Genomic DNA, 23,326 nt, shown 5'->3' on the forward strand with positions numbered 1-23,326 from the left:
ATTTACTGGACAAGGAATGAAAATGCATCTTTATTATAATCATTTCTTTCCTTGCATCTGTATATGCAGAAAAACTCCAGCACCCTCAAAGCATATCCATTTTGAGCTGTGGATTGGCTTCAGAGTACGCTTCACCTCAGTCAGCACTTCTTAACATTGTGGCTGCTGCAAATTCTGGAAAGCTTTCAAGGAAACAACATACAGTGAAATAAGAATACTCCCTTATTCTGGCACAGAAAATGACCACAAAAATCTATTGTTGTATGGATTAGGAAGTGCAGAGAAGGAGATGGACATGGGGTGCTGGATGGTATGCAATATAGAGATGACAGAAACAGTGGCACTGAAGCCACTTAATACTACAGTGTGAACCTCAGCTTCAGTGGAATTTGTAGCTTTAGAGTGATAGTTGAAGGGAGAACTGGGCTATGTAGAAGCCTAACAAGAGTGTCTCAGAAGAATGTTTAAGAAACATAAATGACAGCAAAATGGGACAGAGCTAAATACCAGGAATGTATCCACCCCAAAGGGGTGTTTTAGAATCTACAATAAATAAAAATAAGAGTCTGGGAATAAAGCTTGTTTTTGCAGTATAAGGCCCAGCCAAACACAAACCACATAGCTCAAACGTCCTCCTGTTTTCAGAAACCAGTGCTATGAATTATCTTCCTTTGTGACATGTCATTTCCTAATATCCTCCTCTCTTTTAGAGGCACCAGTTCCTTGTGAAGTTCTGAACAAAAAGCAGGAAGCTGCACAAAGAAAGACATCTTTTTTCATGCACTGAATCCAGCAAGAATGCCAGAAGTCATTCTCTAGCATCAGGACATTTCTTCTCCCTCCTTACGAAGACAATGGCACCCAACAAATGGCAGTCTTCCTTCACAGTTGGGCAGAGTCTCATTCTAAAAAGGTGGGGGTTCTAGCTTCTCCATCAAAGATTTGATCCAGCTTGTTCCGTTGATTAGTTTAGTTGTTGCAATGACATATTCTGTGCCCCCATCTTCCATTTGAGACAGAAACCGGAGGGCTGCAATTTCCGCGTAAGTCACTCCACCTAAGAAGAAGACTAGAGTGACTCTGTTTTCTCCATGCTGGCCTGCATTGTTTACAGAGAAAGAGAGAGGACTGAAAATTGGCTTCAAAATTATCTTCGGTGTAGTACCACTCAAATCCGCCCCATACAAAAGCCTCTCCTGACAAAATTAAGTTGAATTAGCCACTTGACAAGGAGAAATACTCTCATGATACATTTGGGGAAACGGGCAAGCTCACATAAACAGAACAGATACAAGCACATGCATTTATCAGAGCGATTAACTAATAAAACTTTATATTAGCAAAATGTTTCTGTTTCTGCCACCTTCAGCTGTTCAAATTAAAAGTGTGCTGCATCCAAAGTGGCTGTTTTAAGTGGATGGAGTTATGTATCATCTTCCAGGCTGAGACCGTGTGGTATTAGGTCTTAAGTTGGTGGATCCAGAAGTTCTCTCTTACCTCCAAAATGCTTGAAAGAGATGGCAGCCCTAGCTGGCATCCTGTTGGTTAACCTCAACTCATCCAAAATCCAATTGATTCAAAGTGTCTCCTCTAGTCAGGACTTACAGTAAGATTTAGGCCACAGGGTACCACTTGGGATTTACATCTGACTAAGACAGTGGTCCCCAAACTGTGCTCTTTAAGGGATTCTGGACGTCACCTCCCAGAATCCCAAGCTACTGGCCAACATGGCTCAGGCTTCTGGGAGCTAAAGTACAAAATCTCTTAAAGGGCAGAGTTTGGGGACCACTGGACTAAGGAGAATACCGCACTACACTCTTATAGTACTGCTGTTTACTTTAACTGCTCTGACTGCACTCTGGCATTTGCCGTTGAAGGAGGAGAAGAAACTCTGCTAAAACATGGCCACATAGCCCGAAAACCCCACAAAAAATGAAGGAGGAGTGTTCAGACTCTTCAGCCAGAGAGCTCTTAGGCCTCATTGAACTACAAGCCTCAGAATACAACAGGAGGCAGCCAGAGCAGTAAAAGTGGAATAATAGCACTATAAGAGGGTCATGCAATAAACTACAAAGTTGCATTGATCTAAGGCTCTGGAAATGGTCTAGGGTGCATTGCAACACTGCATTTGTAGGAAATGAGGATGTGTGGGGAAAGCTGTCTCTACCAGGAAGAGGAAGCTCTTGTATCTACCAGCTTTTAAGTATTTAAGCAAAACCAGAACAGTATTATAATACAAATGTTATGAGCAAGAATACTCACGCTTTTTCTGAAGCCCTGTTGGTAACTGTTGCCTCTCTTCAAAATGTGGGCCTGGAAGCATCTTTAAAACTTCTTCAATGCTTCGCCATCCTGGCCGGGCAAGCAGTTGTGCCAGGCGCACACTCAGAGGAGCATAACCACTGTACACATAGGAAATATCGTTGGGATTCTGTAGAAAGGAAGGAAGAAGTAACAGAAGGGCAGCACAGTGACTGAGAATCACCTTGCAATACATTTCTTTACAACAGCAAAATTAACAGACAAAAGGCTAATCATACCTGTTCATTGACATCATCCATCCACAAGCGCAGAGTTTTCCTAATTGTTGGGTAGTTGTTTCTGCTCCCTAACTGGGCCTTCAAGAGTCCCGCTTTCTCTAGATTATTTAGGGTTAGTATGTGTTCATAGCCGTACGTCTGTAACAAGAACAATGACCTTTTAGCATCCCTGGGACTCTATTTTTAAATATGAGAGACAATATGTAAGGTTTGGCTCCCTTCTTGGCATGGTCCCCTGCTATGTTCAAAATAACATATTACCCAAGCTACTGGCCAAAGACTTAACTCCGTGAACCACTTGCTGTGAGATTTCAAGAACTGGAGTTAGAAAGTAACAGAGTGTGTCTCTTTTTCCCCCCACCCCCCAAATTCCTTAACTCCCCCAGAGCGCATACAGTACAGTGGACCCTTGTTATACGCTGGGGTTTGGTTCCAAGATCCCCCATGTATAACAAAATCCGTGTATGCTCAAGTCCCATTAAATATAATGACATAGCAAAATGGTGTCCCTTGTAAAAAATGGAACATCAAGGTAAATTTATACTTTTTTGGAACATTTTCAAACCGTGGATGCTTGAATCTGTGTATAAAAAATCCATGTATAAGAAGGGCCGACTGTATTCAGCTTGAACAGCCTGAGATCCCCCACCCACACAAGGTCCTCCCGGTACTTCTTTGTAAATCTAACCTGGAGAATTTCTCTCTTATAATAATCCAGGACCTTCGGTTTCAATCCACTGTTGCACACTGACTGCAGGCAAACCAGCCTCAAAATCTTGATCAAGGGATGCTTTTGGGCAATACAGTCTTCAATATAATTGTTGACCTAAACAGGAAAAAAAAACCTGTAGCCATCAAACTGGTCCATATTCTCAGAGAGCCTGAACACAAAATTTAGCTCTCAGTTGCAGAAATGTATTCACAGATGCAGAACATGCTTCCCACCCCTAGAAATCTACAGCATTTTGTAAAAGCCAACCAGAACAAGAGAGTCCTCCAATTTTTTAAAAATCAAAAATATTGCCAACTGATCAGACAGATCCACTAGTGACCTAGATACAAAAATCTTCTACAACTGATCAGATTCAAAGTGACCAAAGCCTAGTTCTGTTTAGCAAGAAGTACACCCAACCGCTATTCCAAGGAAGCCTAGCTAAAAGTGAAAAATCAACTGTTTAAAGAGGATTTTCACATACCTTGTCAGTGTCTATTCCTGACATAAACTCTTGCTCCACTGTTAAGTTATCAAAGAAGTCTTCTGATGCTTAAGTAAACACACAAGAAAAAACAGTAAATTGGGGTGGCCAGATTGCAGCCCTCCAAACCTCTCCAAAACCACCCTGAGTCCCTGCACTTCCAGTTCACTCACAAATGGTCCCAAGCCTCTCCTAGAGATCTCCAGGAGTGAGATTTCTCGTCAAGAAAAACCAATCCCCCTGAAAATCACTTGAAACTGGCAGTTACTTCTGGTTTTGTTTCAGTGGATCCTTGACTTATTTTTAGGTTGGGGGGGGGGAACTGCCTATTTAGAGATGAGCAGAATTGGCCCCTTCACCACTTCCAGTTTCCCGCCCCAATAAAAGATTATACAGTTCATTTGGAAATCAATCAGTTATATCCGGTTTGTCCATTGGTATGTGCCTTCAAGTCACTTTTTAGTTATGGCAATCCTATCCTAGGGTTTTCTTGGCACAATTTCTTCAGAAGGGGTTTGCTTTTGCATTCTTTGGAGGCTGAGAGAGTGTAACTTGCCTGAGGTCACCCAGTGAGTTTCCATGGCCAAGTGGGGATGCAAACCCTGGTCTGTCAGAGTTCTAGTCCAACACTTGGGTCAGTTACACCATGCTAGCTCTCCAGTACAGTGGTACCCCGGGATACGAAAGCACCGCCTTACGAAATTTCCGGGTTACGAAAAAAATCAATAGGAAAAAACTGTTCCGGGTTACGAAGGTTATTTCGGGTTACGAAAAAATTTTTGGTGCTTTTCGGCACTATTTCGCACGAAATCGCGGCTTTTCCCCATTAGCGCCTATGGCTTTTTCGGCTTACGAAGGATTTCGGGTTACGAACGCAGCGGCGGAACGAATTATTTTCGTAACCCGGGGTACCACTGTATGTCCACATGTACTGTATAGTCATGAAGAGTGTTGGAGTTTTTCCAGTGGAACTTGTTTCACATGCAATGTATTGAAGCCGATCCCTCATTTCATGCAGGAGGCAAGTGGAAAAGGCTGGAATACTCACTCGTGATGTCTTTGATCAGCTCCGCAATAGAAGTATGGTTTGCTAAGGAGCTTCTTGCTGCTTGCATGTGCGGTAGCTGTGAAACAAACTGTTTGATCTCCCCAACCGTTTTTGCATGATGCCTTTCCTAGGAAAGAAAATAAGCCCAGCAGTCAGCAGTTCAAAGTTACTCTCTGCTGACACAGAGGCAAACACACTTGTGATCTGTATTTTATATTACGTTCACTCTCAGCTAAGAAAAAGTCTGCAATGTTTGTGGCAAAAAGAGAAATCCCATTCTACCACCCAATATCCCAGCTTCCTTTGCCATGAAACATCCCTGCAAAATCTACAAAAGTGCCAATTCTTCTTAATGCATTTTGTAGTGTATAAAAACTACCCAGTCGATGGTAAGATGTCAACCTGGAAATAGGAGCTGTTTCCTAGCTAAGCCTCTTACTGACTGGTATCCTCTCACACATGTTCTTGTTTTCTTCATCCAAAAAGAATTCTTACTTTTCTAGTGGTGCAGGGGACAGTATAGTGGACTAAGACTGGTGAGGATCTGAGCTTTAATGCTGCACTCAGCAAGACAAGAGCCTTTCTCAGCATAATGTATCAGACAGCCCTCTAGGAAGGATAAGTCCAGTAGGGTATGATGATGTTACACTGTGCTCAAGAAACAGCAGGAAGAAAATCTGTTTATTTAACCAGATGAAAGTGGCCCAAGACAAGTGTTCCAGTAACCGGGTGGCACTTGTTTTCCTGATTTGTCCGTCTGTTTTCTTATTATGTTTTCTTTTCAAATTCTATTCTTGGCCTCGAGAATTCTGATTGAAAAGCAAGTCATAAATGTTCTAAACTGGCCCAATGGAATGGTGTGAGAAATGATCATCTGACAACTCTAAGTCTGTTTTCCTGAGTCGAGAACCATCTTGTTATCTCAGCAGGGCGACAAGAACAGAGCTTAACTCCTAGGTTTGACTGCCAGAGCTGTGTAATGACCTGTTAATGAAGATAATCCAGACATCTGTATTCTAAGTCCAGCCTCTATCAAAGCAACAAGGAAATAACATGATGCACCCACACAACCAAACACATTTAGTTAACAGTAGGGAACTTGGTTCAAGTGTAAACTATATGAATGACAAGCCTAGGCAGGAAGGCAATAATGAAGTCTGCCTTAATAGGCCCACTGCTCCCCACAAGCTGCTGTTTCATTATCACCTATTATATCTGACAACCCTGCATCGCTTTCACCTTCCCTCCAGTGTAAAAACACTAAGATTCTTGCTCATACCATTTAAGGAGCTCACTCTTTAATGCAGGCCCCTTTCCCACAGGCAAATGCATTTAGCCTGGCCAAGTTCTCAATAGTGAAAGAATTGATTTAGTGAAAGAATTGATTGTCTGGTTTTCATCAATTTGATACTATGCCAGACAAGTCAGAGGTCAGCTCTGTGTTTTTGTATCAGTTACCCATAGGTAAGGTCAGAGCTGACCTCTGACTTGTCCAACATACTACAACTGCAAAGTACACTTCAACTACAATACATAACATGGGACACGTCTGAGGATGAAAGGATAATCCAAATGGACCTACACTCTAGAAAAAGGGACACAGACCCCACGCTTGGAATGACAGAATAAAATGGTGGAGGTTCCCTTACCTCAAAGGCGGCTGAGATGATTTTGGCCCTCTTGCTCAGCACAGAGCCCACAGCATTGAAGTTCTTGTCTCGGATCTCAGCATAGAGCTCCTCAGCAGAGTTCAGCTGCAGCTTCTTGGGCTCGGTGGGGAGATCCTTGCCCCCTTCCCCCTGTTTCTTGGGAGCAAACTTTTCTGGAGGGAGTTTCACGTAAGCTGCCCAAACACACAAGGAAAGAGAGCTGTCCTAAAGCTTTTAAGGTACGTAGGGAGATGCACACTGAACAAAATAAGTGAAATAACTAAACTGCCCTACCACTGGTACTACAATGAGCTATTAAAAGATTCACTTCTAATAGGAAACATTGAGACACATTCTAGAAGACTGTGGGAAGTCAGTTTTTCACTCTTCCTTTATAGCAGGGCTGGGCAACTGCATGGAGGCAGAGGCCAATTCCTTCCCAGACTCCCCCAGCAGCCAACCCCCCAACAAGCCCTAATACCTCTGTTGTTTTCCATAGTCCTCTTTTAAATGGCAACAGGCAGTGATGCCTTGTCATGTCCTGTTGCCATTTTGAGAAGGACTGCAGAAGGAAACAGGTGTTTGGGGGTAGTATGGGGCTTTGGTGTGCTTGGGGGCACTTTCATGTTTTCAGAGATTTGGGAGATTGTGGTTTGGGGGCAAAAACTGCCGGAAAACCATGCTGTTTTTTTAATGGTTTTTTTTTGGGGGGGGGTGATTTAGGGAACTGTCAAGGGACTTCAGGGACCACAACTGTGGCCCACGCTGGCTTTACTGTAATATAACTAGTAAAGACAACTTGTCGAGTGCTACATCAAATGAAATTATGACCTAGTCCTCCTCTCTGTCCCACTTGGCTAGCCATCCAGACACAGTAACTCTATCATGGGCCAGTCATTCCTGCTTACTTACTATTCTGAATGCCATATATTTCATCAATAAGCCCCTCATATGTCAGCTGTGTAGCCAGGGGTGAGATCAAATCTACATTGCGGTCGAGCAGCAAGAGGGTATCAAAGACAGGGAATATAGGGTTCTGGCTGCCAGAGAACTCCCGCTTCATCCTGATCATCATATTTGCGACATGCTGGAGACAGAAACATTCAGGAGATTATGGGCCAAGCTGCAAGCAACGACTGCTATCCTAAACTTTTACAGAGCTTTAGACCAATATTCCTCCATTCCTGCTATGGCAGTGAAATGCTAGGCTAGCATTCTGTTATGATTTGGAGTTACCCCTGGATTTCATCAATTTAATATACATGGAAAAACCATACTGTTGTTACTGTTTCTTCTTAACAATCTGCAGTCAAAACTGTTTGCCATTTTGCTTATCTGCCAGGGCATTACCAGTAGATCCCAATCTCCCTTCTGCCATCCCAATTTAGTTGCTCCATAAAAAGGAGTAGGCACACAGCAAAACTGTATTCAAGACCCCTGATTAGCAGTAAGTGTAAGTATTAAGTCCATTTTTACCCGTGCACACTCTCCCTTTCCGAAAATCTGTGGGATTGTTCCATAAAGCGCCTGGAGGGTCATGAGCCCCTTAGCTGCATGGTAAAGGCTGGTCTGGTCATTTTCTAAGTAACACTCCTACCAAAGAAAAGTCAGAAAGGTGGTGAGAAGCACAGCATACAGTCAGGATTCTTAGCTTAACAGCTTCAGTTGCCAAATTATTACTGCAGAATTCAAAGAGTCTCCCAAGTCCTTCCAATACCTTAATGGGGGACGTAACCAGAGGAAAGCCTCCAAACATGGACAGATTTATGGGGAAAGCGACCCTTCTAATAACTAACCAGTGACTGAGGCGGGATATCTGTGCCTTGTTTTGCTGTGCAAGGGAGCCACAGCGGACAAACCGCGTGGCTCCCTCGCGCAACAAAAAGAACCCTTAAAAAGCTGGTTCTTCTTGCAGTGCGTTTGTGAGGCCGCAGTGCACCAATGGCGCACTTGCGGTGTCACAATGACGCCGGGATGTGTGGATGCTAAGCGTCCGTCGTGTCAAAATGGCGGCGCCCGTGTGTACAGGGCACCACAATTTTGACGCCCCCGTCACGTGCTAAGGGTGAGGCCAGTATGGGCGGTGTGCCCTCGGCCAACCCCAGCACGTGACGGGGGCGCACTTTAGGCCCGTCTGGAGAGGGCCTGACTGATTTTAGGCTTCCCCCATAAGAGAAATCATAAAAAAATATAAAATATATTTTAATTAATATTACATTAAAAATTTGACAAATATGGTGCCGAGTTATTAGTGTTCAATACAAAATTATAGTATTTAAACTTCTTTTTTCATATATTCCTTTTTTTCTTGATGTAGATATTCAAGGCTGGAAAAGACAAAGTTTTGCCAGTAAGAGAGGAAGGCAAAGGGATTGATGGGGATGATGTGTTATGTAATTAATTAGATTATATGTAAGAAAATTTAATGTATTTACAGCTTAACTTTTCTTTCTTTCTTTTTTTGTGTGTGGATACTTTGTAATTGTGGGCTTTCTTTGCTGTTACTGCTGTTGTTTGTGATGTTCTTATTGTAATATCCATTTTGCTTAATAAAGTTTATTTTAAAAATTTTTAAAAATGGACCAGAAAAACCCAAGTTGACTTATCCACAGGTCAATGTATGTACTGTAATGTAATGGTTTTTTAAAAGGAACTATCCCCTGGTGAAAGGCAAGATTGTAATCCATCCTGGAAGCACTGACCCTCCTTTATTCTCTCAAATATCCAGCCTTTAGCATGAGCAGTTCTGCCTACTGGATTTTTGTAAGTTCTTTGGCATCATTTCCCTTTGCTTCACCCTTTAGATCCTTTGTCACATGCGCCTAAGTTTTACCCTTGACTTATCCATGGATCATATCAAAATCCAGAATTTTGGCCCAAAAACTGCCCTTGACTTATATGTGAGGGCAACTTATAGTCAAGTATATACAGGAAATTGGGAGCAGCTCTCCTCTCCTAATAGTAGAAGCCAGAGTCATGCACTGAAGTCTAATGTTGGGAGATTCCCATTGCCATAAGGTGTAGTGGCAATTGCATGGCTTTAAAGGGGGATTCAGCAGGCACCAGTAATGCAATAGTATCCTTTTAAGAAACTGTGGTTCTAAACCAGACCTGCACAACCTGGAAGTAGGGAAGGGCCACAATTAAAACAGGCTCAGTTCTTCAGTTCTTCTCAAGTTCTTTCCCAAGTAAAGCTATCATTAAGGATTAAACTATTTTGCAAATAAACCATATTATAAAAAGGGGAACTTTCAATTAATATCAGTTAATTACACTTATTAATTAAGATTTTTACTTATCACGAAATCACATTATTTAAAATATTTACTTTGCTGTGTGGTACAAGTTCTAATACACTTTTAAGGTTTTCTTGTTGTCTACAACATTTAGTTAATGGGACACATTACACTTCTTGTCTGCATTCAGTTTATCATACTCTGGAATCATATTTGACATTGGTGTTTTCAAATATCTTCCATGTGTTCACTGGCTAGGGTTGATCCTTACCAAGTTATCAAGTGTCTACAGTAGGCATGAGTGGTTGCATGGCATCTGAACACTTTATCTGTAATCTGGGACTTTTGATCGCAAAGGAGGAAAAAAAGTACAGTGGGACCTTCTTATCCGCTGGGGTTTGGTTCCAGGATCACCCGTGGATAACAAAATCTGTGGATGCTCAAGTCCCATTAAATACAACAGCAGGTAAACTGATGACCCTTATATAAAATGGAAAATCAAGGTTTGTTATTTGGAATTTATACCTTTTTTTTTAGTATTTTCAAGCCATGGATGCTTGAATCTGTGGCTAAAAAATCCATGGCTAAGGAGGGCTGACTGTATTCATATGGTTTACCAGAGATTTTTTGGGAGAAGAAGAGTGATTAAAATACCACAAATATCACAATAAAAGGAACCATGCATTAAATTGTGCCCACTTCTCCATCACAGGAGCACACGTGAGATTTCCCTTTGAAGTACAGAGAGTAGGAAATTAGACTACCACAAATGGCTTCTTAAATTGGGTTTTTTAAAAAGTACACTTGTCCCTTCATATTCGCTAGGGTTAGGGGCACAAGACCCCCGTGAATATGGAAAAACCGCAAATAAGAAAAACACCATGTTTTTACATGAAAGGACACTTCTCTAGGAATCTCTAGGTCCTCCGGTGCAACTCTGTGGTCAATGTCCAACAGACACTGACCATAGAACTGCACTGGAGGCGCTACAAATGCTTAGTAGAGTATTCTGTCTAGGAATCTCTAGGTCTTTCAGTGCAACTTTTAGTTAAAGTTGACCATAGAGTTGCACTGGAGGACCTAGATATTCTCGAGAACATATTAATCAAATCCGCAAATATCAAAGCCGCAAATATGGAGGGACAAGTGTACAAGGCCTCTGACAGCAAAGTTCCTTTTACAAGGGTTTTTAATGCCTGCCAAGTTCTTTTTTCCCCTTCTCATCCTCCATTTATTTTATTTTTAATATGTAATAAATCACATTAATTATCCATTCTTTACTACGTTATCTAAATCTTATTCATATTAAACCATTTAGTATTAACTAATATTAATATTGGGAATGTGTAAAAAGCTGTAAGGAAAAGAAATACCAATCAACGTATTCCACTTTGGCTTGTCATTTACATAACTAACAATATATATTTGCTCTTATGTTTACAGTTAGGATTATAATTAAGTAAAATTACGAGAATTCTTAAGAGTTTAGTAGCTGTTTAGATTTAGATATACAATTGTTATCTATTCCACCAGACTCCCTCCTTAAGACAAGATACAAAGAAAAGTATAAATTTTGTTAGTATAAGTAAAAGAGAAGAAATAATGCTAAAAGTAAAATAAGACACAGCCAGAAAAAAATCCTTAAATGTGATAGGAAGCCAAATTATTCACTACTGAAAGAAGATAAGTATATTTATTCTGGAAGTATTTTTTGAGTTAAATAAATAACAAAAGTACAGCTTTTTGTTTTTATTATTATATGTTTTGTATGATATGGTATGTTACACTATGTATGTTATAATATGTTATGTATACATGTTATATATAGTATTATCAAATATTTTTTTTAAAAAATTAACTAAACCAGTGATTTTAAAAAAAGTTATAAAATTATTATTAATATCTTCCTTCTTCTTACTGTCTTCTTTTCATCATATACTATTCATAATTCCAAAGGTATAATATTATTAATTTATCACTAATTCATTTTCTTTCCTTCCTTCCCCAAGTGCTCCTCATCACCTAAAATCTTCATGTTATTCTACCCTCCAAAATTGTAACTCTTCCTGTAGAGGTAAACCACCTTCCTCTTTTACTAAAAGCTTTTGCACAAATATTTTCCATATTGCTTCAAAATCATTTCTCTTTATTATTTCTTTTTTACCTTAATATACCATCTCCAAATTAATGTATAATATTCTTCAACATGTATTATTTGTGCTAAGCCATCCTCTCATACTGTCCTAAGATATTCTTCTTCCTCATTAGGTTTTGATAATAATTTGTATATTTCACTTGTAACACCTTTCAAATTTCATTTGCCTCCATGCTATCTCTTTCCCTAATTATTTGTTCAAATTTCATATATTCTCTAAATTCTATAATTTTCCTATTCCAATTTTTTGTCCATTGTTCCAACTGAATACAATTAAACCAGGTTAATTTTAGACTCTGCAATTTCTCCTTGATATTTTCCTTTAGCCTTCATTATCTTCATCCATTCTTTTATCCTATATATTTCTTGTTTCCTTAATTCTTTTCCTAGTTCCTTTAAATTTATTGGGAAATTTTTTAACATTACAATTAATGCTGAGATAGCAGGCATTGATTTTCCTTTATATTTTTTCCAAATCACTAATATATTCTTTAGAAAGGGGTTTTCTATTTCTTTTATTAATCCTCGGGCCATATGTTGTGCCACGCCTATTCTAAACCAAGGATCTTTTAAAGTCTGGAATAGAATTCCACAAAGGTGATCTGCTTTATTTCTATTCAAAACTATTATTCCTTGTCCTGCAACACAACACACAGTTGTGCCTTGTGTTTCTTGTGCAGGGAGGTGTGTGTGTGTGTGTGTGTGTGTGTGTGAGCGAGTGAAAGATAGGAAACATCTGGTTCATATCTACACTTCAAATCAGCAGGAAGCCAAAGGTGCAGTTTGCTGGTGATTTGTCAGAAGGATGGATGAAACTGGAGGTATTAGCAAAATTCTGGGCAGGGAGTCATTTCAGAAAAATAACCCATTCTGCACACTACAAACAGAAAGAAAGAAAGAAACACTAACTTTAAAGGCACTTTCAGACTCCATGGATAACAGGTCGCTATCAAATGGTATGAGGTCCAGGCTATACTCCTCTCTGTGAATGAAGGAGCCCAGGACTCCTTGATCTTTCAGCCGCTGTTCACATAACAAGCTGCGACGTGGTACAAACAAGATGTGGAAATCTCTCTGTGGGCAACGGATTCTGTCTTCACTGGAAAGGGACAAGGAGAAAGTGTTAAGAGAAGCAGGAGTTGCCAGATCAAACCAATAAGCTGGCTTTAAGCAGCCTGACCCCAGTTCATAAGGGGTATCACTTTAGATAAGGAGTATGTTTTTCAACCAATGAAAAACCAAAACAAAAGAACATACAAAGTTTCTGCTCAAAGCCCTTTTACTGTATATACTCATGTATACGTTTAGAAATTTAGGTCAAAATATTTACCCAAAAAACCTGAGTCGACTTATCCATGGGTCAATGTAGGTACTGTATCTTAACTCTTATTTAAAAGAAGGAACCATCCCCTGGTGAAAAGCAAGAGTATAATCTGTCCTAAAAGCACTGACCCCCTCTACTCTCTCATCCATCCAGCTTTAAAAATAAGTACAAAGAGTTATGTCTGCTGGAATTTTGTAAGTTCTTTGACATTGTTTTGCTTTGCCTCATCCTTTAGATCCTTTGCTATGTGCCCTTAAATTTTACCCTTGACTTATCCACGGGTCATAGCAAAATCCATAATTTTGGCCCCAAAATTTGCCCTCAACTTATACGTGAGGTCGACTTATAGTCGAGTATATACAGTATACTAAAATTCACAAACTCAGATAATGGAACACGCTCCTTCATGTCTGACTCTCCAGTGATGGAATATCCAAGGCACCCAGAAAGACACAGAGACAGGAGTGAACCCTTCTACCAAATTTTTCCCACTGAACCTTCTTCTCTTCAGTTTCCCTAGAGAAACTCTGAGACTCAGTGTAACAATTCCATCGTGCTCCATAAGGATACAGCATGACCAGAATAAAACTGTATCACCATCACATGTGATCCAGACCTGATAGTAAGAGATCTGCTTGGAGAGAACAGTCCGGATACGCCTTCTCCACTCAGCGGAAACAACCAGTGTACATTTCCCTGCTGCAAAACTGTGGAACATGGAAACAGAATAAAAACCAAGATGGCACGCTACCTGAGTACATTTTCAGCAATGATATCCATGAGCTCTAGCCTTGGCCGGACAAAGAAAATAATATTCTTGACATCAGCAGCCGGGAGACGCCCTGCTTTCAAGGTGAACATTTTTTCCACCTCATGTTCCTGGAAGGAGACAAGAAACAATATGAAAACAATATGGAATAGTACTTCAGTCTTTGGAAGTTTAGTTCAGAAAAAATTAGATGTAACTGGGGCCTACTTCTGAAGCCACTGCTATTCTAAGTACCTATCCTTGGATTTTAAAATAGACATTTAGTGGGGGAGATTGCCCAGAATCAGGAATAAACTAACACGTCAGAAACATTTATCTTCTATTCTGCATTGGATAAAACATTCAATCCTATGGGGATAAAATTAATAAGGCTACCCTTTGTTAGTGATCTTCAAATTAAGTACTAAAGTTACCCTCATGCATTGTAATGCAAATCATATGAAGTACAACTGTGTTATCTAGGGTACTTTTCTCATGAGAAAACTACTAAATATATACAGTATATATTTAGTGCTGTTTCCAAATACTGTGGCTGTGTCCACATCGCAGAAATACTCCAGTCTGCCATGGCTTAGTGCTATGGAATTCTGGAATTGTAGTTTTGTGAGACATTTAGCCTTCTCCATCAGAGAGTTTTTGGCGCCACAACAAACTCCAATCCCCAGAATTCCATAGCATTGAGCCATGGCACCAAAGTGGTGTCAAACCTGATTATTTCTGCAGTGTGAATGCAGCCTATGTGGCTTTATAGCATCACAATTTTCCAAGGCCTTCTACACAAATGCATATAATAAAACCAAAGTGGTTTACAGAATATAAATTCTAAGTATGGATTTTGTTTGGGTTCCCCATCTGGACAAACATTTCTTTGTCTTGACACTAAACACTCTTATATACAACATTATCCTAGCACTCTTGCTTTGTCCTGTTTCCATAGGAACAAAATGGAAGAGAATAATAGTACTTAATGTGAAGATTCCTTTTCTACAGTAAATGGATGATATTAATAGTTAGATTGCCTCCTTACAATCTCCTCCACAGTCTACCAAGGGATTATTTCCCCACCCACCATCTTCCCAACAATTTGTCTGAAGTGGCCAGCGAAAGGGCTGTGCTACCATCCCTCTTGCAAGCCAACTTTCAACTGGCTTCCCAACACAAACCTGAAGAACAAGTTGGAGATTACAAGTCCTGTTTTTCTGGACAGGAGGGAGAAGAAACTGGGAGAAGTTATCTCCCACTCAGGATTTTCCCCCCAGTATGTAGTTGGACAAAAAATGTGCAACTGGAGGAAATATATGCAGTTGGAAAACTGGCAATGTGCAGATGGACAAATGAGAGGGAGAGGAGAAATGTCAGGCTACTTTGGTGTTCCTTACGCACTTAAATGACAGGGACAGAACGCACCCAAGTCAGTACTCAGTTTCAAAACAGTCTAATGTCTTCTGTTGGGCCTGAACCTCCTCTTCGGGCTGGTTTCACTTTGAAAAGGCCTCTGAAGGACTCTTGGCTTTGTGCTTTAGGCCTCCCCTTGTTTGGGCAGCCAATGCAAAACAGCTGCTTTAAGGTCCCACTCAGCCAAAGGTGGCATCTCACAGAAGGCTGGTACTGGAAGCTGTACCAACCACAGCATAACGTTGGCTCCTCTTGAGCTGTGCTTATCAGACACTCTTGGGGCAAATGCCAGACTCCCAGCCTTGGAGAAATACCAGTTATGGCAGAGGAGGCAGAACTGGCCTTTGCACGCATGGAAGAGTCTCTGAGTTGGGTTTTATTTCAGTGCACAGGCAGTCAAATTGCCCTATTTGTTCACGTAAAGGAAGTCCAGTGCATAAAGGAACCCTTGCCGTCTATTAAATAAGAGTGACTGACTTCCAGGGAAAAACGGCCACCGATAGCCAAAGCCATAGGCAAGGAGCAAAGCAGGCCTTGCGTCTGTTGGGCTTCCTTGTCCTCTTTTTTTCTTTAGTGTGGGATGTCCATGCTGTTAGAGGCATGGGGAGAGGTTCTAAAATTTAGTTATCCATGTTCTCAGGTAAAGAGAAGAAAGATACACTGGGTTGATTCTGCTCCAGGGGCACTGGGCCTTCGGGAAACATGCTGTATATACTCACGTATAAGTCTAGAAATTTTAGTCAAACAATTGACCCAAAAAAACCTGAGTCAACTTATCTAGGGGTCAATGTAAGCACTGTCCTTTAACTCTTATAAAAAAAGAACCATCCCCTGAAGAAAGGCACAAATATAATCTGTCATAGAAGCACTGACCATCCTCTACTCTCTCTCACCCATCCAGCCTTTAGTATCACCACAAACAATTATAACTGCTGATGTTTTGTAAGTTCTTTTACATTGTTTTCCTTTGTTTCATCCTTTGTTACATGCCTCTAATTTTTACCCTCGACTTATCCATGGGTCATATCAAAATCTATTATTTTGGCCCCAAAACCTGGCCTGGACTTATATATGAGGTTGACTTATAGTTGAGTATATACGGGACTCCTTCTAAATGGAACTGGAGAGGGGGACACACTATGTGAAATAAGACTATCCTTTTCAAGAAGGTAGAAACCTGTGCAAAACAAGGGGAGATGACTCTTATTAAGGCATTTAAAATCCCCCAACCAGAACTGAAACATGGCAGCCGCAGCTGAGGGAAAAGTACTGTGCCCAAAATGATGGCTGCCCCAAAAAATGGCAGGTGACTGAACTGAGGCATCCCTTGTCAAACCTTTTGCATATAGTTTGGAGGTCTATATGACCATAGGACTGTCCAGGTGTCATTTCACATGACACAAATATAATATAATATAATATTAAACACAGGGCAGTCATTGTGTAGTGTGAAAAGCCCCCTGGTGATCTAGTAGTGGTGCCAGAACATCCTTTCCTGTCCAGATTCTCTAATTCTACATCAGAACATGATGGGTGTCTGTTTGCTTAACCATTCTAAAATACAGGCTCAGCATGGACATTTGTTGAGTGACTGCTACACAGGCACTGAGAAGACTATGTGAGTGACTGGACATATGGGTGCAAGACGGCCACCTGAACTTCTGGACAGGTAGGGGTCTTCTCCTCTGGCAGAGTGCTCTGTTTAGCAGGCAACATCATGTGGTCTCCTTCTGTAATTTTGCAGCCAGTATCTGACCTGCCAATGTTTCCTTGTTTATCTTACAGGTTGATACTTCACCTTCTCCACTGGTCCCATCGAAGAGAATAAAGAAACCCTCCTCCACCCCAAAAAGAGTGCTTTTTAAAATACAGTCGCCCCTCCTTTTTCGTGGGAGATCCGTTCCAGACCCCTTCGCGAAAATGGAGTTTCGCTTATATTCAAGCTCCATTGGCTTAAATATAGGTGCAGGCGCCCCATTCTTCCACCCTTTTTTCATCCCTTGCACGTAAGCAAGGGACGCAAGTCTGAAGACGGCGAGAATGGAGGGAGGACTGTACAAGGAAGGAAACAAAAGTTGGCAGAAAAGGAGAAAAAAGTAGGAAAAGACAAGACAGGGTAGAAAGAAAAGTGACTGCTCTGGGCAACTGCTCTGTTTTGGCCAAGGCAGAGAAGGAAACAAGGGTCAGAGGAGGCAGCTAGTCAGCAACACTCCCTGGAGAGTAATGCAAGCCCTTCAAAATGGATTTGTCCTTAGCCAAGTCAAACACAATGCTTACAGAACATACCAGCTTTAAAAAACAAATACATAAACAGCCTTAATTTTTTTAAAAGCCTCTTCCATTCCTTACCTTTAGAAGTGAATACTGTGCAATTAATCCAAATGGCCCTGTAAGATATTCATCCCACACAATGGCCTATAAAAAGGGGGGGAAAGCAGAAGCATGTTAGCACACACAGTTGCGTCATGCGCTCGGGTTTTCAATGCACTGAGAAGGGGGAACAGCAGTAGAGCAGAAGATGTGCTTTGAGGCCACCATGGGTGGGATGCTGGCTATAAAAGAGGTTTTCCAAGTAGTGGATTCTTCAAAGCAAATCTTAAAGGTCTCCATAACTACTGCCATAGTTTTCGAAATGGTACTAAAGTCGACAATCATAGAATCATAGAGTTGGAAGAGACCCCAAGGGCCATCCAGTCCAACCCCATTCTGCCATGCAGGAAATCCAAATCAAAACATCCCCATTGACAGATGGCCATCCAGCCTCTGCTCAAAGACCTCCAAGGACAGAAACTCCACTGCACTCCAAGGAAGGAGTGTGTTCCACTGTCAAACAGCCCTTACTGTCAGGAAGTTCCTCCTAAAGTTGAGGTGGAATCTCTTTTCCTGGAGCTTGCATCCATTGCTCCATGTCCTAGTCTTTGGAGTAGCAGAAAACAAGCTTGCTCCCTCCTCAATATGACATCCCTTCAAATATTTAAACAGGGCTATCATATCACTTCTTAACCTTCTCTTCTCCAGGCTAAACATCCCCAGCTCCCTAAGTTGTTCCTCGTAGGGCATGGTTTCCAGACCCTTCACCATTTTAGTTGCCCACCTTTGGACACATGGCTCCAGTTTCTCAATGTCCTTTTTGAATTGTGGAGCCCAGAACTGGACACAATATTCTAGGTGGGGCCTGACCAAAGCAGAATAGAGTGGCACTATTACTTCTCTTGATTTAGACACTATACTTCTATTGATGCAGCCTAAAATAGCATTGGCCTTATTAGCTGCCGCATCGCACTGTTGACTCATGTTCAACTTGTGGTCCACTTGGGCTCCTAGATCCCTTTCACTTCTAGTCTCAATGCCTCAATGGGCTCCACTGAAGCCCTGCGAGAGAGTGAGAGATGCGCCTCTGCGGCTCACAGGCATCTGTCAACATCTCAAGGGACCCTTTTTAGCGTGCAAACACCTCTATTGATTATTTGGCAATTAAGGCCATTTGATCAACAAGACTGACTCCCAAAGAGCTGGGTGCAGAACTGCAGGCTACAAGCCTGGCTACACTTCCTAGGAAGCAAGCTTTGGAGTCAATGGACACAGCACTGGAGGGGCCTTGCAGCCCCTTTGAGACTCACTGGAAGGAAGAAGTGGGCAGACAGCTTTCAGAACTGTCAGGCCACTGCCTCAGGTGCATATTATTATTATAATAGTATATATATTTTTTCTGGCTCAAGGCTGTGGAATTCTGGGAGTTGGAGTTTGTTGTGGGGCCCCGAGCGGAGCTCCGCCCGCCGGGGCCCACAACAAACTCCAACTCCCAGAATCCACAGCCTTGAGCCAGACAAGAGTCGAAGCGGTGCCAAAGCGGGTTCTCTCTCCAGTGTGGCTGGAGCTCAGGGAGCCTTCCATGGGCCTGGCAGGCCGCCCCTCGCTCACCTTGGAGCCGGCGCACTTGTCGAGGAACTCGCGGAGCTCCTTGCGGCCGGCCTCCCGCAGCGCCATCAGGTTGACGCGGCCCGAGCTGAGGTGCGCCGCCATGACAGGCCTCGGCCTTCTCCTCAGGCGCGCCTAGGCCTCAGCCCGGGTCACGTGACGCGGCGGCGGCGGCGCGCGCGCTCTCAAGCCTCGGGCCTCTTCCCGCCCAAAATGGCGCCCCCGCTTCGCCCTCAGTCAGCCACACGGGCCAAGGCCTCGTTCAATATTAAGCATTGTGACGTCACACACGGGTCTCTCTCCTCCTCCTCACAGCAGCCCTGCAGTGTAGGCAGAAAGGCGTGAGGGAAAGAGAGGCTTCTCTTCATGGCTTTCTTTGAGGCCAACTGGCCTTGAGCTTGCCTTCCTTTCAAGGCCTGGAGTTGAGACTTGGCTCCAAAACACACCTTATATTACATATTATCCAGCTTGAGACCACTTGGACTCCCCTGGTTCAATGCTAGGGAATTCTGGGAACTAGTGTTTGTGAGACATTGAGCCCTGCCTTCTCTCTCAGCTGGAGGGCCACCTCGGATAGGCTTTTGGCTGAAGAGCAGGGTGTAAATAAATAAATAATCAACTACAATTCCCAGGATTCCCTAGCACTCAGCCAAGGCAGTCCAAGCCCTCTCAACCTGGATGGTTTCTGCAGTGTCTTTGGGACGGACCCTCAGCTGAAAGAGGGAAGGTGGAAGCAAGCTGGAGCTTTTCCAGCCTTGAGCCTCTGTTTCCTCACAGGCCTGGAGTTGAGGCTTCAGTCCAAAACACACAGAAATCATCCATTTTGAGACCGCTTGAGCTGCCCTGGCTCAATACTAGGGAATTCTGGGCACTAGTGTTTGTGAGACATTGAACCTTCTCTCTCATCCCTGGGGCCACCATCAACTACAGTTCCCAGGATTCCCTAGCACTCAGCCAAGGCAGTCCAAGCCCTCTCAACCTGGATGGTTTCTGCAGTGGGTTTGGGAGTCCTCAGCTGAAAGAGCTTTCCCAGACTTGAGCCTCTTTCCTCACAGGCAGGGACGTAGCCAAGATTTTGGGAAGGGGGGTCCAGACCAAGTGCCACCATTTTGAGAGGCGAAGAGCCCGCCCAAGACACAAAATGTTGGAAAAATGTAGGACATGATGCACAACAAAATGTAGGACAAATTGTAGGATGTTCAAAAATGGAGAACACACCCAACTAAAAGCCAAAAACATCAATAAAAAACAATATAAATTCATGTTTCTCAGTCATGCTCAAAATGGAGAACATTTTGACATTCTTCCTGGATAGGAGGTTGGGATATAGCTTTGTGTGGTGGACTAGGAGGAACTTCCTGACAGTAAGGGCTGTTCAACAGCAGAACACACTCCCTCGGAGAGTGGTGGAGTCTCCTTCTTTGGAGGTCTTTAAGCAGAGTGGATGGCCATCTGTTGGGGATGCTTTGATTGAGAGTTCCTGCATGGCAGAATGGGGTTGGACTGGATGGCCCTTGCAGTCTCTTCCAACTCTACGATTCAATGACTCTGGAGACCAGGATTCAATGAAAATCTGATTCTCTACAACAGAGATGGCTAAATATCTTACATGGGGCACATGTCAATGACGTGGCTCATGTATCATGTCCAAATGGTGTGGTGCACAAGGGACATTTCAGCGCTTGTCACACTCTCTCAGCCTTAAGGGAAGGTGAAGGCAAATCCCCAAAAACCATTGGGCAAGTCACATTCTCTCAGCCTCAGAGGATGGCAAAGTCAAACCCTCTCTGAACAAACCTTCCAAGAAAACCTCTTGAAGGCGCACACTCACACACACCCAAGTCACCAAAGGCAGACTCTCTGAACAAACCAAGAAGACCCACTAGGCAAGGAAGTCATACACTCTCAGCCTCAAGGAAAGGCTGGCAAAGGCACACTCTCTGAACAAACCAAGAAGACCCACTAGACAAGTAAGTCACACACTCTCAGCCTCAAGGAAAGGCTGGAAAAGGCACACTCTCTAAACAAACCAGGATGTTTTGAAATTCCTCCTGGACAGAAATGTAGGATGTGTCCTGGATAAAGGATGATGTCTGGTCACCCTGGTAAAATGGAGGACATTTTGACATTGCTCCTGGGCAGGGCTGAAATGTGTGCTGTATCCTGGATAAAGGAGGACGTGTGAAGACATTTTTACATTCATCCTGGCCAGAAGGTTGAAACATTGGACATGTCTTAGAAAAGGAGGACATCTGCTCATCTTACAAAAAATGAGGACTTTTGAAATTCCTTCTGGGCAGAAGTGTGAAATGTAGGATGTGTCCTATAAAAGGAGGCCAGAAAAGATCCAAGCCTCAATATCTGGACCCCAGAACATACTCTAACTCCCAGAATTCCATAGCCATGAGCCAGAAAGGAGGCAAGCCTTGATATCTGGACTCCAGAACATACTCTAACTCCCAGAATTCCATAGCCATGAGCCACAAAAGAGTTAAATTGCTGCCAAACCTAGTTATTTCTTTAGTGTGGATGCAGCCTGATGCAGCCTCTTGTCCCTCCCTCCCTCTCCTCCAGGGCTTTTTGGCTCCTCCCCCTCAGGCGAAAAAAGTTTAGGGACGGCACCCAGACCAGAGGAGAAGAAAAAGGGCGCCCCAACAAGCGCCCTTTTCTCTCCCCTGTTGAAGAGAGGTCCAGACCCCAGAACCCCCCCCCCTTGGCTACGTCCCGTGTCCACAGGCCTGGAGTTGAGACTAACTACATGCGGCTATGACTCTGGGAGAGCAGGGTTCTATTTTCTGGCTTTGGCCATGGAAACCCACTGGGCGACCTTGGGCAAGTCACACTCTCTCAGCCTCAGAGGAACGCTGAGGGTCCAAAACACACTGCAGAAACCATCCAGTTTGAGACCTCTTGAACTGCCTTGACTGAGTGCTAGGGAATCATGGGAATTGTGGTTTGTTGTGGCCCCCGAGCTGAGAGAGGAGGGCTCAATGTCTCACAAACACTAGTTCCCAGGATTCCCTAGCCCTGAACCAGGGCAGTCCAAGCCGTCCCAACCTGGATGGTTTCTGCAGTGTGTTTTGGGCCGGTGAGTTTCAAGGCCCAGCAGGGCACCGAACTCTGTTGCCTGTGTACACATAATAGGAAATCTTTGGGAAAGGTCCATGAAGCGCGTCCTTCAGTCAGCTTTGAATAGTCCTCGCTCACTTGCTGCTTCCAAGAGATCTTCACGAGGGTCAAGATCTTCCTTCCTGTCTGCTGTTTCTCCGAAAAATTGCCCTGTTTAAGTCTGAAAAGTATTTGCAAATTGCTTCCACAGATATCTACACATATTTTCTGTCTGCTAAAGCACCGCAATTACAAAACATTAGAGAGCAGGGTAGGGAGAACTGCCGACCACATTCCCATTAAGTGAGGTGGCACTTATATAAACTTGAAGTAAATAGGTCAAGCAGGAGCAGAAGGGGGAGGCATAGAGTAGCACAGCCAGGGAGTAATAGGGAGACAGATGCTGTGGATCAAGTATCAAGGAGATGTACTGGTTTGATATGCCCATAGAATCCTAAAGTTGGAAGAGACCCCAAGGGCCATTCAGCCGAACCCCATTCTGCCATGCAGGAACTCTCAGTCAAAGCATCCCCGACAGATGGCCATCCAGCCTCTGCTTAAAGACTCCCAAGGAGGGAGACTCCAGAACAAAGGCTAGTGGGATCAGAGGTACAATTGGCGAGGAATGGGGAAACATAGTATAAAGCCCTATGTATCTCAGCAGGTGCATGGGGAAGAGGGAAAAACAATTCTAGATTTTGGGGGAGGACTAGTCAAGCAGGATCCTCCATACTCCTAATATTTCCAAGTTCTGTGTATATGGCTGTGACAGTGGAGGAAGCTAAAAAGAAGAAGATGAGCTCATTTGAAATGCAGTGCTGGAGAAGAGCTCTATGGCTACTGTGGACTGCTAAAAGAGACCAAAAGAGTTCTGAGAGCAAATCAAGCCTGAAATCTCCCCAGAAGCCAAGGTAACTCAATTGAGGCTATCGTACTTTGGGCACATCATGAGATGCCCTGGGAAAGAGGATCATGCTGGGAAAGGTGG

At 43.0% G+C, this 23,326-nt stretch overlaps 1 protein-coding gene and 1 long non-coding RNA gene across 3 annotated transcripts in view; one reads left to right on the plus strand and one right to left on the minus strand.

Annotated features, from left to right (window-relative positions):
• Nucleotides 1–846, plus strand: part of LOC121916637 — a 14,018-nt gene extending 13,172 nt beyond the window's left edge. For both annotated transcript variants that reach the window (XR_006100888.1, XR_006100889.1), the window contains exon 7: nt 711–846. This is a non-coding gene — a long non-coding RNA (uncharacterized LOC121916637). The remainder of the gene's footprint in view (nt 1–710) is intronic.
• On the minus strand, nt 7–19,391 carry VPS33A (VPS33A core subunit of CORVET and HOPS complexes). Its single transcript, XM_042441934.1, has 13 exons — nt 19,234–19,391; nt 17,662–17,727; nt 13,900–14,027; nt 12,734–12,923; nt 7,910–8,026; nt 7,346–7,520; nt 6,434–6,627; nt 4,785–4,911; nt 3,737–3,804; nt 3,229–3,366; nt 2,541–2,678; nt 2,263–2,431; nt 7–1,099 (listed from the first exon to the last, which is right to left on the minus strand). The coding sequence occupies exons 1-13, from the start codon at nt 19,333–19,335 to the stop codon at nt 906–908; spliced, it is 1,806 nt and encodes a 601-aa protein (XP_042297868.1). The 5' UTR covers nt 19,336–19,391; the 3' UTR covers nt 7–905.
• Between the last annotated feature and the right edge of the window lie 3,935 nt (nt 19,392–23,326).

The sequence above is a fragment of the Sceloporus undulatus genome, chromosome 10, assembly GCF_019175285.1.
Source record: "Sceloporus undulatus isolate JIND9_A2432 ecotype Alabama chromosome 10, SceUnd_v1.1, whole genome shotgun sequence".
NCBI lineage: Eukaryota > Metazoa > Chordata > Lepidosauria > Squamata > Phrynosomatidae > Sceloporus > Sceloporus undulatus.

Bases quoted from the DNA above. Each gene is read 5' to 3' on its own strand.
- VPS33A (XM_042441934.1), bottom strand. From the start codon at position 19,335: ATGGCGGCGCACCTCAGCTCGGGCCGCGTCAACCTGATGGCGCTGCGG. The intron at 12,924-13,899 runs GTAGCGTGCCAT...GTCCCTTTCCAG, and splicing joins ATTGCTGAAAATGTACTCAG to TGAAGACAGAATCCGTTGCC. The intron at 2,432-2,540 runs GTATGATTAGCC...TCCTTTCTACAG, and splicing joins TGGATGATGTCAATGAACAG to AATCCCAACGATATTTCCTA.